This window comes from Capra hircus (genome assembly GCF_001704415.2).
Source record: "Capra hircus breed San Clemente chromosome X unlocalized genomic scaffold, ASM170441v1, whole genome shotgun sequence".
In the NCBI taxonomy this organism is placed as follows: domain Eukaryota; kingdom Metazoa; phylum Chordata; class Mammalia; order Artiodactyla; family Bovidae; genus Capra; species Capra hircus.
The window spans coordinates 19,559,198-19,575,203 of NW_017189516.1; the positions used below are offsets into that span (position 1 = coordinate 19,559,198).

The window sequence follows — 16,006 nt, forward strand, 5'->3', positions numbered from 1 at the left end:
AGATGTTTTAGGCCTTCCTTGAGGGAAAAAGAAAGAAAGAACAGTTGTCAAAAATATGACATTTGAAGCCAGATTCCTGGGGTCCAAATCCTGGTTCCATCTCTTGTTTGTTATGTAGTCTTGAGGAAGTTACCTACCAGATCTGTTCCTCAGTTTCCACAACTACAAATGGAGATGATAAAATAGTACCTACTTAAGGAGGTGGTGAAGAACTTAACACGGTGCCTAACAGATACTGAATACTCAGTAAATATTTGTGGTACTAGTAATTGTACTTGTTGTTATTGTTCATATTAATACTATTTCCTGGCATCAATCTGACTTTGTTGATGTAAAGTCCTGGCATTCATCCAGCCAAACTGAATAGAATCATTAAACATTTGGTGCTGGTATAGGTGCCCCTTTTGACAGTAGAGGAATGTGGGCATGTCTGGAGTTACATGCATGTATATTGAAGTCAGAATAAATTGGTGGGCAGCCAGGAGTTTACTGTTAGGCTAACAGTAAACAGCTTTTGACTATGAGGGAAGTGAACTTTTTTAAAACAAGTGAAAATCTTTGACAAGTGGGGAAATGCAAGTATGTCTACTCAGTGACTATTAAAGGTGGTACTAGTAGAGAAGGAAATTAAATATTAAGATTAAAGGGCACCAAAAAAAAATAAGAGGGAAAGCACCTTAATATTTTTTTCATATATTCCAAATTTTATTTGTGAGTACAGATTGTTCCTGTTCTAAGATATTTCTGGTTCTTGCCTTCGGGCATATATAGTCTATTAAGGGAGACCAGATACAAACATGAGAAAAGTTAAATAACACTCAAGTGACATCACCCATCAGACCTTGCAGACCCTTAGGGATGAGAGATCAGAAGGACTGATGGCTATTGTTGGTGCTAGAGTTTAAGTACATAACAGCTAAATAAGTTTTGTAGGCTGACTTTGAACCATTTATGACATGGTGTCAGTGACCAGACTTTGAGAAAATTGCTCTGATATCACCCATTTGTCTGTTCACAGATTACTGGGTATTAAGGGCAACCAAATGGACACTGTCCTGCAGCAGGATAAAAACTGCTGAGGACAAATGCACCAGGCCCATGGTGTTTAGCGCAGATGTTATCTGCTTTTGAGGAGTACACACTGTTTTCTTTTAGGGCGAGGAATAAAATATTTCTTTAAAGAGGCAAGAAACAATTTAATTCCTAAATCAGTCTCTGGTGTTCTTTTTCAAAGATTTTTATTCTAACCACCCTATCTGATTCAATTCTCATCCCACAAGAAACTCCAACTCCCCTTACAAATGTGAACATGTAAGGATAGCATTTTCCCTCTAATGAAAGTATTTCAAAAACTCATTTCTCTTCTGTAATTTCTGAAAAATAAGTAGAAAATTATTTCTTCTTAACCCCTTTAAAAGTAAACCACAGTGAGATATTACTTCATACTCATTAGGGTGGTAATAATCAAAAAAGCAGACAATAACAGTTATTGGCAAGAAGGTGGAGAAATTAGAACACTTATGTGTTGCTGGTGGGAATGTAAAATGCATAACTACTGTGGAAAACAGTTTGGCAATTCTTCAAAAAGTTAGACATAGAGTTACTATATGTCTTGGTAATTCTACTTCTAAGTATATATCTACAAGTTAGAGGTCCCCAAGACCACCCTCAAATTCAATAATTCATTAGAAGGACTCACAGAACTCAAAAAAAAATTATACTCATGGTCATAGTTTTTTACAGTGAAAGAATACAGATTAAAATCAGCAAAAGAAAGAGGTACATAGAGCAGGATCCAGAAGAGACCAGGCACAGAGCTTCCAGTTTCCTCTCTAAGAGGAATCTTGTGGACAGTGCTTATTTTTCTCAGCACTGATGTATGATAATACACAGAGTATTGCCAACCAGCAAAACCACCTTGGTGTTCAGAGATTTTATTAGGAGTTGGTCACGTAGACATGACTGACCACCTGCATAGCTGGACTTAGTCTCTAGTCTCTCCAGTCCCTCCAAAAGTCAGGCTGATACCACATGACTCAGAGCCTCCACCATAAATCACATTGTTAGCAGAGACTATCTGACATGGCCCAAGGCCTCCAGGTAAATAAAGACACTCAGGCAGGACATTCTGAAGGTTAAGAGGTTACCTCTCAGGAGCTAGAGGCAAAGGGCCAAAGTTTTCTTTGGCAAAGTTAATCTTTTATTGCACATTACCAAAGAGAAATGAAAACATATGTCCACACAAAAACTGGTACACAAATCTTCATAGCAGCATTATTTCATGATAGCTAAAAAGTAAAAATAGTCTAAATGTCCATCAACTGAAGAATGGATAAACAAATGTGGTATATCCAATATAATGGAATATTATTTGGCCATATTTTTAAAAGGATGAAATTCTAATACATGCTGCAACATGGATGAACCTTGAAAACATGCTAAGAAAGAAACCAGATATAAACTGCCACCTATGATTCCACTTACATGAAATGCCCAGACTAGGCATTTCTATAGAGACACAAAGTAGATTAGTGGTTGCTCAGGGCTGGGATTGGGAACAGGGAGTGGCAAATAGAAATGAGATTTCTTTTGGGGGTGATGAAAATGTAGTGGAATTACATAGTGGTGGTGGTTGTACAACTCTGTAAATACACTAAAAACATTGAAATGTTTTAAATTGAATTTAATTTAAATTTTAAATTGAAATGTTTAAAATTGATGAGTTTTGTGGTGTGTAAATTATATCTCAATAAAGCTGTTCTTTTTAAATGGGCATTAAAACACCACCACCCCTGTCACCTTAAGTGATTACAGTAGAAATGAGATATTTACAAAAGCATTTTGTTTAATAGAATGTGCCAAATATATATTTTTGGAAAAAAGTAAAAAGTTATTTGATTGGTTAGCATTTCTCCTTTATCACCAAGATAAGTATGTGGACTTCCAGCTTTGAGTATGACCTTAGAATGACCTTTTTTGAAACTAGATGGATTTTATGGCAATTTCCTAGGGACATTTCATTTTTCATCTATGTACCCAATTCTTGTTCATGTTATTGTCTTTTATTTTGAGTAATTTATATTTATGTCTCTACATTTTATAAATTTGATCTGAGAGAGATCTGTTTTTAGCTTCCCATCAGTAGTAGTTTTATGTCACACACTCATCTCCTTGAACAGAAAACATTCCTTTTGCTTTCTCTTCCCTCATTTTTGTCTATTAAACAGCAGAAGAGCACTATGCCCAACATTTTTAACCTTTTCCTATGGAATGCCTTTTGCTACTTGTTTTTTAAACAACCAGTTAGTTTCTTAGTCAAGGGATAACAGAAGGTATCCAGATAAAAGTATAGTCTGGGCTTTTCATCGTCCTTGTTTTCATGAGGCTTTTCTTAAGGATACAAATTTCAGTGTAATGGAACAAACTCTTCCAGTTAAGCTAAGTTGGGGTGGGCTGTTTTAGGAATGCAGTAGGTGGCTAGAGTACCACTTAACTGAAAAGTAGGAGTTGAGGGTAGGGGGCAGTTTAGGTAGAAAATCGGGTACTTTACAGGAAGTACAAGTAATAATGGGCTTCCCTGGTTGCTCAGACAATAAAGAATCCACCTGCAATTCAGGAGACACAGGTTCAAGAAGATCCCCTGGAGAAGGAAATGGCAACACACTCTAATATTCTTGCCTGGAAAATTACATGGATAGAGAAGCCTGGTAGGCTACAGTCCATGGGGTCGCAAAGATTCAGACACGACTAAGCAACTAACACTTTCACTACTTTCACAAGTAATAACACGTATGAGGTTGGATAAGATGATCTTTGAATTGTTGTTCATCCTTGGAATTCTTTATCCTGTGAAATTAGATTAAGTGGAATCTGCTCCCATTAAAGCTTTGGTGGTTGCCAGTATTCTTTGTTTTAATTGGAGGATAATTGCTTTACTATGTTGTGTTGGTTTCTGCTATACAACACATCAACCATAAGTGTTTGTATGTGTGTATACACATATATATATCCCCTGACTCTTGAACCTCCCTCCCAGCCCCCCATCCTACCCCTCTAGGTCGTCACAGAGTGCTGGGCTGGGCTCCCTGTGTTATATAGCAGCTTTTCATTAGCTGTCTATTTTACACATGGTAGTGTGTATATATGTCAGTGCTACTCTCTCGATTCCTCACACCTTCTCCTTCCCTCACTGTGCCCACAAGACAGTCCTGTACGTCTTGTCCTTCCCTGAAGATAGATTCATCAGTACCATTTTTCTAGATTCCATATATATGCATTAACACACGATAGTTGTTTTTCTCTTTCTGACTTCACTCTGTATAACAGGCTATAGGTTCATCCACCTCATTTCAACTGACTCAGATTTGTTCATTTTCATGGCTGATATTCCACTGTATATATGTACCACAACTTCTTTATCTGTTCATCTGTTGATGGTCATCTAGGTTGCTTCCATGACCTAGCTATTATAAATAGTGCTGCAATGAATATTGGGGGTACATGTGTCTTGAATTACAGTTTTTCAGAGTACATGCGCAGTAATGGGATTACTCAGTTATATGTTACTGAGTTACATGATAGCTTTATTCCTAGTTTTTAAAGAAATCTCCATACTGTTCTCCTTACTGGTTTTATCAATTTTCATTCTCATCAGCAGTGCAAGAGAGTTCCCTTTGCTCTGCATCCTCTCCAGCATTTATACTTTGTAAAATTTTTTGATGGTGGCCATTCTGACCAGCATGAGGTGATAACTCACTATTATTTTGGTTTGCATTTCTCTAATAACAAGCGATGTTGAATATCTTTTCTTGTGTTGCCAGTATTTTCAAGTGTTGAATTTCTCAATCTTTAAGGAAGCCTACCAGGTTTTTCATTTTTTTAGTCTTTATTCGTATCCAAGGTCATTCTCTATGTTTTGTTATCAAAAACCCAACATATAGATAATTGAGCAGTCTGCCCTCCAGATGTATGCTTCCAAAAGATGTGAGACTTGGCTTTAATCATGGGAATTCCCACTATATCTTTTGAAACAGATCCTCCATTGCTTTCCTTCTTTTATTTTCATAAAAATATAAATACATGTGCATGTTAAATCTTTGGGAGGAAAACTGTAACATAGCCATAACAAATGGTAATTGAAACTAACTGAAGCACAAGAGTCTAGCAGTCATGGGCTAGGTTCTCTTTGCCTCCCTGTGAATCCTCAGTGCATGTCCCATAATGGTACCTAAGAAATGTGTTACATCTATGAATGGAAGAATATTATAAACTTAATTCCAGATTGTCTGTAACCATACTGTCCAGTAGAACTTTCTGTGATGTGATGGAAATTTGTGCTGTCCAGTATGGTTGAAATGTGGCTAGTGTGACTAAGGAATTGAATTTTTAATTGTATGTAATTTTAATTTTATTTTATATGTAATTTAAGATAGCCAGTTGGCTACCTTAGCTACCATGTTGGACAGCACAGCTCTATAAGACCAATTTCAAGAAGTTAGGTTACTTAAATATTAGAGTTCCTGTGACTTTTTTTAGAACCAGTAGCTGTTCTGGCAGTAATATTGCTTCTGTTTTTCTTTCATTTGTTCAGAAGCATTTCTTGAGCACTTGCTAGTTCAACAGTTGATGACAATGCAAAGATGAATGACACAGCTTCTGTCTTTAAGAACCATGGTCAGGAATTTTACATGTGTTATGCTCTAAGTATAGTTTAAAAGGACCATTAGGTGATATTGGGGTCACAGAAAAAATACAGCATGACTCTTTATAGGGGCCAAAGAAGAATTCTCAGAAAAACTTAATGCTTATGCTAAAATTTAAAGAAGAGTTTGAAAAAAAAAATTTTTGCCTCTGTTTTTACTGTTTTGTAAAAGAGCAGATTTCCGGGCTTTCTTGTAAGGTGTCCGTCATAGTCAGTTTAAGACCAACTTTCTCCCTGTCTTTTCTTTGCTTCCTATGAGCTCTCAGTTTAGGCCCAGGTACATAGAGCTTCCTCTTCCCCACACAGCCCTACTGCCTTAACACATCTTTTCTCCCCACAGTGCTCAATAAAAAGTTGCATCACTGCCTTCCATGTCACCTGTGCCTTCGAGCACAGCCTAGAAATGAAGACCATCCTAGATAAGGGGGATGAAGTAAAGTTCAAGTCATACTGCCTCAAGCACAGCCAAAGCAGGCAAAAGCTCAGGGAGTCTGAGTACCCCCTACACAGGGCTTCAGAGCAAAGCCAGGCCAAGAGTGAGAAGACCAGTCTGCGGGCACAGAAGCTTCGGGAGCTGGAGGAGGAGTTCTATTCCATGGTCAATGTGGAAGATGTGGCCACAGAGCTGGGGCTGCCCATGCTAATTGTGGACTTCATCTATAACTACTGGAAGCTGAAGCGGAAGAGTAACTTCAATAAGCCATTATTTCCTCCAAAAGAGGAAGAAGAAAATGTCCTGGTACAGCCAAGAGAAGAGAGTATTCACACTCGCATGAGAATGTTTATGCACCTACGGCAAGACCTAGAGAGGGTAAGGTGACCAACTATGACCTAGTGTATACGTCTTGGTCTGCATAGGAATGGAGGCCACACTTCTAGATTAAAAAACAACAACAACCATTTATAGTTGTAGTATAGGCTTCTGTGCCCTTGCTTATCTTCTGATTTCACTGTGGCCCCAAATGTTGGGCTTAGTTGAAATTCTACTAGACACATCAGAGAATAGAAGAGTCTATCCTCACTTAGATGCTTTATGAACCTTAAATATGAAATAAATTTTTCACTTGGTTTACTTTTTTTCCACTGTTGAACCTAAATTGGCTCAGCTATATTTTACTGACACACTTATGAGACTGCAGGCTGAAGAAAGAATGAATTTTGCTTAGGAAAGTGCCAGATCAGAGTTTCTTAAACTTGGTACTGTTGACATTTGGGACTGGATGGTTCTTTGTTGTGGGGGACACTGTAAAATGTTTAGCAGCATCCCTGGCCTCTACCCACTAGATGCTAGTAGCAAACCCCCAACATGCCCAATTGTGATAACCAAAAATGTTCCCAAATTACCAGATGCCATCTAGGGGTGAAAAATTACTCCTGGTTGAGAGCCTCTGTGCCAGATAATTCAGTGTAACTCATGAGACACACACACACACACACACACACTCACACTCACACACACACACTCACACAAAATTAGGTACTGTAGGGATTTAAAGATGTTAGGTCCTGTGTTTACCCTAGAGAATCTTATAATCAAGTGTAATGGTGGCTTGTTTTTTTCTCTGCTACCAGAATTTGGAGAGGAACTAATAGATTTTTTGTTGTTCAGTCACTCAGTCATGTACGACTCTTTGCGACCCCATGGACTGCAGCACGCCAGGCTTCCCAGTCCGTCACCATCTCCCAGAGTTTGCTCAAACTCATGTCCTTTCAGTCAGTGATACCATCCAAACATCTTGTCCTCTACCATCCCCTTCTCCTCCTGCCTTCAGTCTTTCCCAGCATCAGGGTCTTTTCCAGTGGCCAGAGTAGTAGAGGTTCAGCTTCAGTCCTTCCAGTGTTGCACGGTTGATTTTACTCACTTTTTAAAATTTAACTCACACATATATAGCACTTACTATGTGGTACCACTCTTCTAAGCATTTTGTAAATATTAACTCATAATCCTGACATGCATATGAAGAAGGTACAGTTATCCCTGTTTTCAGATGATTAAACTGGGACACAGAAAGTTTGAGTAACTTGTCCAGATGGGAGAGCATGAGAGAGTGAGGATTTCACCCTTGTGGCTATGGAAACTTGACTGAGCTGAAAGTGTGAGCAAAACAGCTACTTCCAGTCTTCCCAGCAGACTTTTATCCTGCTGGTCCAGCACTCATTAGAATACTGGATCCAGCATTGCCACCATTTACTCAGGGATCTAAAGGGAAAGCTAAACTGTTAAGTCATCATTCAGTTCCCCAGCCTGACTGCACAGATAAATATCAAGCCCATGACACGACAGGAATAGTAGACTTGAGAAGGTAGCTTTGGAGCTTTTGCTTGTGCTGCTGATTGATACGGGAACCATGATCCCACCATTGACCGTGCCATGTGAATACCTATGTAGCAGCTCTCTATGCAGCTTTTAGGTTCTGTCTTCTCTCCTCAGCCCCCCACCCCATGTAACTTAAAGTTAACTTGTCTTAATTTTAGCTAAACAATGTTCAGTTGTCAGGTTTGTGTAACATGACAAAACTCTCTTATTTGTTGGGGGTTGGGTTTACAGGTCCGAAACCTGTGCTACATGATAAGCAGACGAGAAAAAATGAAACTATCATACAACAAATTACAAGAACAGATCTTTGGTTTGCAAGTCAAGCTTGCTAATGAGGAAATTGCTGCAGGTAAGCTGTATAAATTTTGTATCAATTGTTTCACTTAAAAATCTTTTAAATTCATTTGTTCTAGTCCAACCATGATGTAACATGGCCCATTTCACTGTTGACTCATGAGGCAAGAAATCCCAGGGTAGAGTTGGTGGAGTTGCAAATCTAGGACAGATAACTTACGTCCCAGACAGATATTGGAGGCTGTTAGTTGGAGCCATGAAATGATTCTAAAATCATTGGATTAATTTAGAAATCAGTAGGATCTGATCTAATCCTAGTTTCTGGAAAACATTTAATTCCAGGGTTACTCATCCTAACAATCTGTTATATTAATGACAAATCCTTAGCCAGAATTTAGTAGGAGATCTGGGTTCTTATCTTTTCTCTTATTCACTGATGTTTGTTGAGCACCTCCTATGAACTAAGAGCTGAGCTAGAAGATAGAGCAGCGAGCAAGACAGAATTCCTTCCTTCAGAGAACTCTGCCCACTTGGTGAGAGAAACAAGTGAACATAATTACAGTACTCTAAGCATAGGAGCTTGGCTGTAATGATGACAGTCATATTCAGAGATATTTGTAACCTCCGTTTGCCTCATTTAATACAGAGGTCAGTGGCAGAGCCTGGGCAACTAGGGGTCACTGAGCAATGTGTGCAGAACCCAGCTTCTGCCAAGGGCCAGCTATAGAGCAAGAGAGACACCCAGAAATAAGGTGTCAGGTAGGTGTCAAAGTCTTATGGAAAGTTGTGAGAATCAGAGGCCACAGCACAATGGTGTAGGAGGAGACAGCAGAGCTGCTCAGCCATAAGAGTACCATGATAGACAAGACAAGGAGAACCAGAGGACAGCAGGAAGAGCCTCCATGGTGCCAAGGAAATTGGCCCCTAGACCATGTGGCTTCTGATTAGTGGAACCCAGCCCCATAACTGCTTGTGGCAGCAACAGATGGCAGGCCCTGATAGAAGTGGGGACTGAGTGTTCAGTTTGGACCTTGAGGGAACAGATGTCCACTGGGGCACCTAATAGTTGTCTTCTCTGTATGTCATCTTTGTGAGGCTGCAGTGAGATGGTAATGGGCAAAGGACAAGTCCTTATACAAAAATAAATTGTTTGATACTAGTGCCCTTTTGATTTCAGAACACTCAGAATAATAGAGAGAGGAAGACTTGTCCTAAATATGATTATAGAGTTGATATAACCAGGTAATTGTTACCAGTACTCCCAAGGCCAAGCCCATAACAGCAGAAATATTATGATTGGCAGAAACATCATGATCTTTTCTGGGGGCCTTGCCACTACAAAACCTGCCCCACACCTCCATGGTGGTCATTCATAGTGAAGAAATTATTTTAAGTTAAGGATATAAAATATATGGGAACCACCAAAACCTGTACTACATTCTTGTGAGTTTGTATTTTACTTGCTTTAGGAAGACTGGAAGGTGTGATCTGAAATGTCTATGTTCAGAGTAAAAGAAAGGGAAAGTGTTGGTCGCTCAGTCGTGTCTGACTCTTTGCAACCCAATGGACTGTATGTAGCCTGCCAGGCTCCTCCGTCCATGGGATTTCCCAGGCAATAATACCAGAGTGCCATTCCCTCCTCCAGGGGATCTTCCTGACCCAGGGATCGAACCTAGGTCTACCACATTGCAGGCAGATTCTTTATCATCTGAGCCGCCAGGGAAGCCCGACTGTGTTTAAGGCAAGTTCTGAATGCTATGCGGTACCCACTCATGCACATGTACAGACACACAAATAGGAAGGCCCTATTCTAAACCATTGCTAGTGACATTCTTTTCAGAAATAGAAGGAGCAGAAAGGATGTATGAGGCATCACACTAGTCTTTGTGATTATTTTTACAGACTAGGAGAACAGAGGTGAAGAGGTTGGGAGTCACACAGCAAAAAGTGGCAGTGCTAAGTTTTCCACCTGTAGCAATTCCCACCCTAACCTCTAGTTCAGCTAACTTCAGCTGCTATATGCACATATCAAACATAGGTACTTGTTCAGTATTTGGAAGAGTGGGTATGTGAACACTGCTGTAAGAATGTATGCCTTTATTTATTTTTTTTATTGAAATATAGTTGCTTTACAAAATTATATTAGTTTCAGGTGCACAGCATAGTAATTCAGTATTTTTACAGATTGTATTCCATTAAAAGTTACTAAAAGATAATGGCTATAATTCCCTGTGCTATACAATACATCCTTGTTGTTTATTTTATACATACTAGTTTGTATCTCTCAATCCCATACCCTAATTTTTCCCTCCCCCTTTCCCTCTCTCCTTTGCTAACCACTAGTTTGTCTTCTATATCTGTGAGTCTGTTTGTTTTGCATATATAATCATTTGTATTATTTTTTAGATTCCACATATAAGTGATGTCATAAAGTATTTGTCTTTTGCTGCTGACGTATTTCACTTAGCATATTCTCTGGGTTAATCCATGTTGCTGCACGTGGTAGAATTTCATTCTTTTTATGGTAATAGTCCATTGTGTGTATGTGTGTATGTATATATATATCTCACCTCTTCTTCATCCATTTTTCTGTTCATGGGCGCTTCAGTTGCTTCCATATGTTGGCTATTGTAAATAGTGCTGCTGTGAAAATTAGGGTGCACATACCTTTTCGAAATAGTGTTTTTGTTTTGTTCCAGGTATATACCCAGGAGTGGAATTGCTGGGTCCTATGGTAGTTCTAACTTTAGCTTTTTGAGGAACCTCCCTACTGTTTTCCATAGTGGCTGCAGCAGTTTACTCCCACCAGCAGTGTACAAGTGTTCCTTTTTCTCCACATCCTCTCCAACATTTATTATTTGCAAACGTTTTGATGATAGCCATTTTGACAGGTGTGAGGTGATATCTCATTCTGGCTTTGATTTGCATTTCTCTAATAGTTATTAATGGTGAGCATCTTTTCATGTGCCTGTTGGCCATCTATATGTCTTCCAAAAAATGTTCAGGTCTTCTTCCCATTTTTTAGTTGGGTTGCTTATTTTTATAATATCAAGTTGTATGAACTGTTTTATGTATTTTGGATATTAACTCATCATTGGTTGTACCATTTGCAAAAAATTTCTCCCATTCTATAGGTTGTCTTTTCATTTTGTCAGTGGTTTCCTTTGCATGCAAAAGCTTTTAGGTTTAATTGGGTCCCATTTGTTTATTTTTGCTTTTGTTTCTTTGGTCTTAGGAGACAGAGCCAAAAAAAAACATACCACTGTGATTTATGTCAAAAGTGTTCTGTTTTCTTCTAGGAATTTTATGGTTTCAGGTATTACATATTAGGTCTTCAATCCATTTTGAGTTTATTTTCGTAAATGATGTGAGGAAGTGTTCTAATCTCACTGTTTTACATGAAGCTGTCCAGTTTTCCCAGCACCACTTGTTAAAGAGACTGTCTTTTCTCCATTGTATATTCTTGCCTCCTTTGTTGCAGGCAAGTGTAACTGACCACAGGTGTGTGGGTTTATTTCTGAGCTCTCTAGTCTGTTGCATCAATCTGTGTGTCTGTTTTTGCACCAGTACCATGCTGTTTTGATTACTGTAGCTTTATAGTATAGTCTGAAGTCTGGGCACATGATACGTCCAGCTTTGTTCTTTTATTTCAAGGTTGCTTTGGCAGTTCAGGGTCTTTTGTGGTTCCATATGAATTTTAGGATTATTTATTGTAATTCTGTAAAAAATGTGGTATGGCCATTTTAACAATGTTAATTCTTATAATCCAAGAAATGTTTTGTGGCTTCACATATGATATATCCTGGAAAACATCCCATGTGCACTTGAAAAGAATGTGTATTCTGCTGTTTGGGGATGTAATATCCTATAGATATCAGTTAAGTCCAACTTGTCTATTGTGTCATTTAAGATCACTGTTACTTGTTAATGCTCTGTCTGGGTGATCTGTCCACTAATGTAAGTGGGGCGTTAAAGTCTCCTACTATTACTGTATTATTGTAAATTTCTCTTTCATCTCTGTTAGTATTTGCTGTTTATATTTGTTGTTCCTCTATTTGGGTATATGTGGTAACAAGTGTAATACCTTCCTTTTGTATTCCTCCCTTTATCATTATTTAATGTGCTTCTTTGTCTTTGTTATAGACTTTGTTTTAAAGTATACTTTGTCTAATTATGAGTATTGCTGCCCCCACTTTCTTGTTATTTCCATTTGCATGAAAACAGATGCTGTTATTTAGATTGGTTGTTAAAATAAACCTTTCTTTTTTTTAATCTCAGGACTTCCTGTGACAAATGCACTAGAAAATTCATTGTTTTACCCACCACCAAGAATTACCTTAAAGTTAAAAATGCCCAAATCAGCCACAGAAGATGGCAGTAACAGCTCCACAGAGCCTGATCATGGACCTCTCTCTCCTGATGATAGCTCCCCTGTTTGTAATATGAGGAGCATGCAGGTGGCTCAAGATTCACTGGAAATGAGAATGAAGTCCTACCCAAAGCATCCACAAGAGAGCCAGACTGACTGTTTACTGACCAATCCCAGCGATGATAGAAGTGAAGCAGAGGATCCCAGTCCTGCTTGCAAACCTCCATCTCCTAAGTTCTATCATGGGCAGTCTCTGGGAAAGCCTCTGGTCCTTCAGGCTGCCCTGCATGGACAGTCTTCCATTGGGAATGGGAAAAATCAACCTAACCCCAAGTTTGCCAAATCCAATGGCCTAGAGGGTACCTGGTCTGGGGATGTCACCCAAAAAGACAGCTCAGGTGAGATGTTCTCTGACCAGGAGCCCATGCTCAGCTCCCACTTGGGTAGTCAGGGCAGCCTTAGAAAATCTACTGTAGAGCACTCCAGCAGGTCCTTTAAGGAGGCCACCAATAAGTGGATGAAGACCACAGAGAGCCTCCAGCGCTATGTGAAGGCAGCCAAGAATATTAACCCCAAAGAGCAGCTCTGGGGCAAGCAACTTGTTAGGCGTTCTGCAGGGAGAGTTCCATATCAGGAGAATGATGGGTATTGCCCAGATGTGGAGCTGAGTGATTCAGAAACAGAAAGTGATGGGAATGAAGAAAAAGTCAGGGTAAAGAGAGAGAGTTCAGACAGGGAAAATCCTCCCCATGATTCCAAACGGGATTGCCATGGTAAAAGCAAGACATATCCTCTTTCCCACAGTTCAATGCAGAGGTGATTAGAAATTCCAAGAAAACCTCCATCTTTGCCTTTGCCCCATATATTGGGGAAAACTCATACACCAAAATGACTATAGTATATGTTGGGAGGAATTGTAGTAAGATGGAATAAATTTTTCCACACTAAATTGGTTTACAGTTTTTGAACTGGTATCAAGTCTAGTTTTTACAAGCACATTATAGGGATTACATATTGTCCAAAAGTTTGGGTGGTTGTGGATTTTTTTGCCAGAGGCCAGTGAGAACAGCTGGGACCAGAGTAATTTGCTCAGTAAATACTTTGGGGGCAGCATTCCAATTATAGTAACACATTGATATACATACATATTAAGAGTCCATGCATTGTTAATGGATTTGCAAGAGACCATGATTATCAGACACTAAAACTATTTATCTTTTGAAGCTACAGCATGTGACTCCCAGACCTGGTGTCTGTAGGAAGTTTCTAACTCCACTGGTACCTGGAAACACTCTTCAGGGAGAGACCAGGGACCAATATTTCAGATACTGTCAAACTCACTACCCTCTTCCTTTGCTCTGCACAAGGTTGAGTTCCTTTCACAGTATCTTAATTTACCAAGTCAATACACCTAATGCTTATAAGTGTTCAGTGCCTGTTCCTAGACTTGCTTGTTGGGGACACACTCGTAACTATTTCACCCAGCTAACAAGCATAAAAAGCTAACTTGTGGATAGTGTTTACAAAAGTAATACTTTCAAGGAAAATGCTCTGATTCTCTCAGTTTAGGCGCTTGTGAAGGATCCCAGAGCCTTTCCCAAAGTGAGAACATTTCTGAGGGATTTATATCAGGTCAGGGTTTTTGTGTTAACTGTTTTCAAATAAGTTTGGCTTAAATAAGTTTGGCTGACAGTTTTTGTATGCCTGCTTTAATGTTTATAAAGTTTTTATTGAGGTATAATTAAAAGATAATAAAGTGCAGAGAAGTTAAATATTCTTATCTGCTTTAATTTTGAAACAGATTTTTATTGTCAAACAGAATTTGAAAGCATGTGTTTAAAAACACATGGATATAATTTAGCTTTGTACCAACTATGAATCCAAGGCAATTCCAAAACAAAAAGGCTGGAGCTGTTTTTCAGAAGTTGCTCATACTCTGTTCCCAAACTATCAGCCTTGATTAATTCTGGGGAGGAAGAGAATAGTTAGGTTGGTGGAGGATAAAACATACCTGCTTCCCATTTAAAGAAGAAGAAAATGTTACAGTTTTTAAAATGTGAAGCCAACTATATATACTCTGCTCACTTTTCTTAGCCTTAAATTAATGTTCTCTTTCTTCTATTTTGGGAACATGTAGTGAGACTTTTCAGACAATGAGGCCATTTTAGATTTTTGAAGTTGCTTCCTGGTGAAATATCCCAGCTGCAGTAAAGGCAGGGGCCCTTCTCTCCATAAATATGGGAAACTCAGTAGTTTTCAAAACCTCTTTCCCACTTTTGTTTCTGTAGCCTTCTTTGGTTTTATTTCTTCCTCCTTTTCTGAAAATTTCTGTGTTTTTCCTCTCCTTTGGCTACACCTTCAAAATGTTTCTTTTGTGCCTGTGTACATGTGTGAACATGCCATAGCATGTGTGATCTGTGTCCTGTATTTCATTTGAATACAAAGGGAAAGGCTATGGATTATCCAAATGAGGAAGAGAATTTCTCCAATTTATGCACTAGGTTTCTGTACTTTTTCTTTGCATTTCCTGGGTTAGATAATAATTTGACACCTTCATGGTAATGACATTCTAGTGGAGCTATGTTATAAACTCCTCTGTTAAAGGCCAGTACAGTAACCTGTGTCCTTTCATGCCTTTCAATTCTGAGTGAGTGGGAAGAAAAGCAAACATTGAAAAAAGTGCTTCAGCCAAATTCCATATATGTAATGCCATTGGGATAGTATTGACAAAAATAATTTCAGTCAGGGAAATATAGTTGTAATATTTTTACAGAATTTTCCTAAATAAATGAAGGAGCCTTCAGCTGTATACATTTCAACTGCCCCAAAATGTATTTGTTACATTTTGCTGTTGTTTGAAGTATTACCTCTTAACCTTCTTGTTAAATCTTTTTCATTTTGTCTTATATAGTCCAGTTTTCAAAGACAAACTGTCTTTTTTCAAATGTCACCTTTTTACCAATACTTTTTCATTAAATTATGAAAACTGCTAACTGCTATCAGTGTGGTAATTTTTTATTTGGGCATCTGGGCTTTTGAAAAACTTACATATGTGCCTTTTATATAAAAAAAATCGTATTCATTAAACAAAACAGATGGTAAGGGGAAAGGAAGAAGAAGGAGCGATTGAATGTTTAGAAGCACAAATTCATGATTTGTGTCAATACTAGGGACCAAAGAGAACTCTGAGGAATTGGACTCTACCTGGAAATCACAATTTCACTGGGCTGTTAAGATGGAACCATAGGGTCGACAGAAATCACTAGGGAAATGGATCCTATCTAAAGTCACAAAGCTCAGAGGGCTTAGATCAAGCCTCACTTTT

At 38.7% G+C, this 16,006-nt stretch overlaps 1 protein-coding gene across 2 annotated transcripts in view; it reads left to right on the forward strand.

The window, feature by feature from the left end:
• Nucleotides 1-15,674, forward strand: part of JADE3 (jade family PHD finger 3) — a 113,362-nt gene extending 97,688 nt beyond the window's left edge. For both annotated transcript variants that reach the window (XM_018043969.1, XM_018043970.1), the window contains exons 9-11: nt 6,042-6,512; nt 8,250-8,367; nt 12,591-15,674. In XM_018043969.1, the coding sequence (XP_017899458.1) occupies nt 6,042-6,512; nt 8,250-8,367; nt 12,591-13,501 (1,500 nt within the window). In that variant the 3' untranslated portion in view covers nt 13,502-15,674. The remainder of the gene's footprint in view (nt 1-6,041; nt 6,513-8,249; nt 8,368-12,590) is intronic.
• The last annotated feature ends 332 nt before the right edge of the window (nt 15,675-16,006 follow it).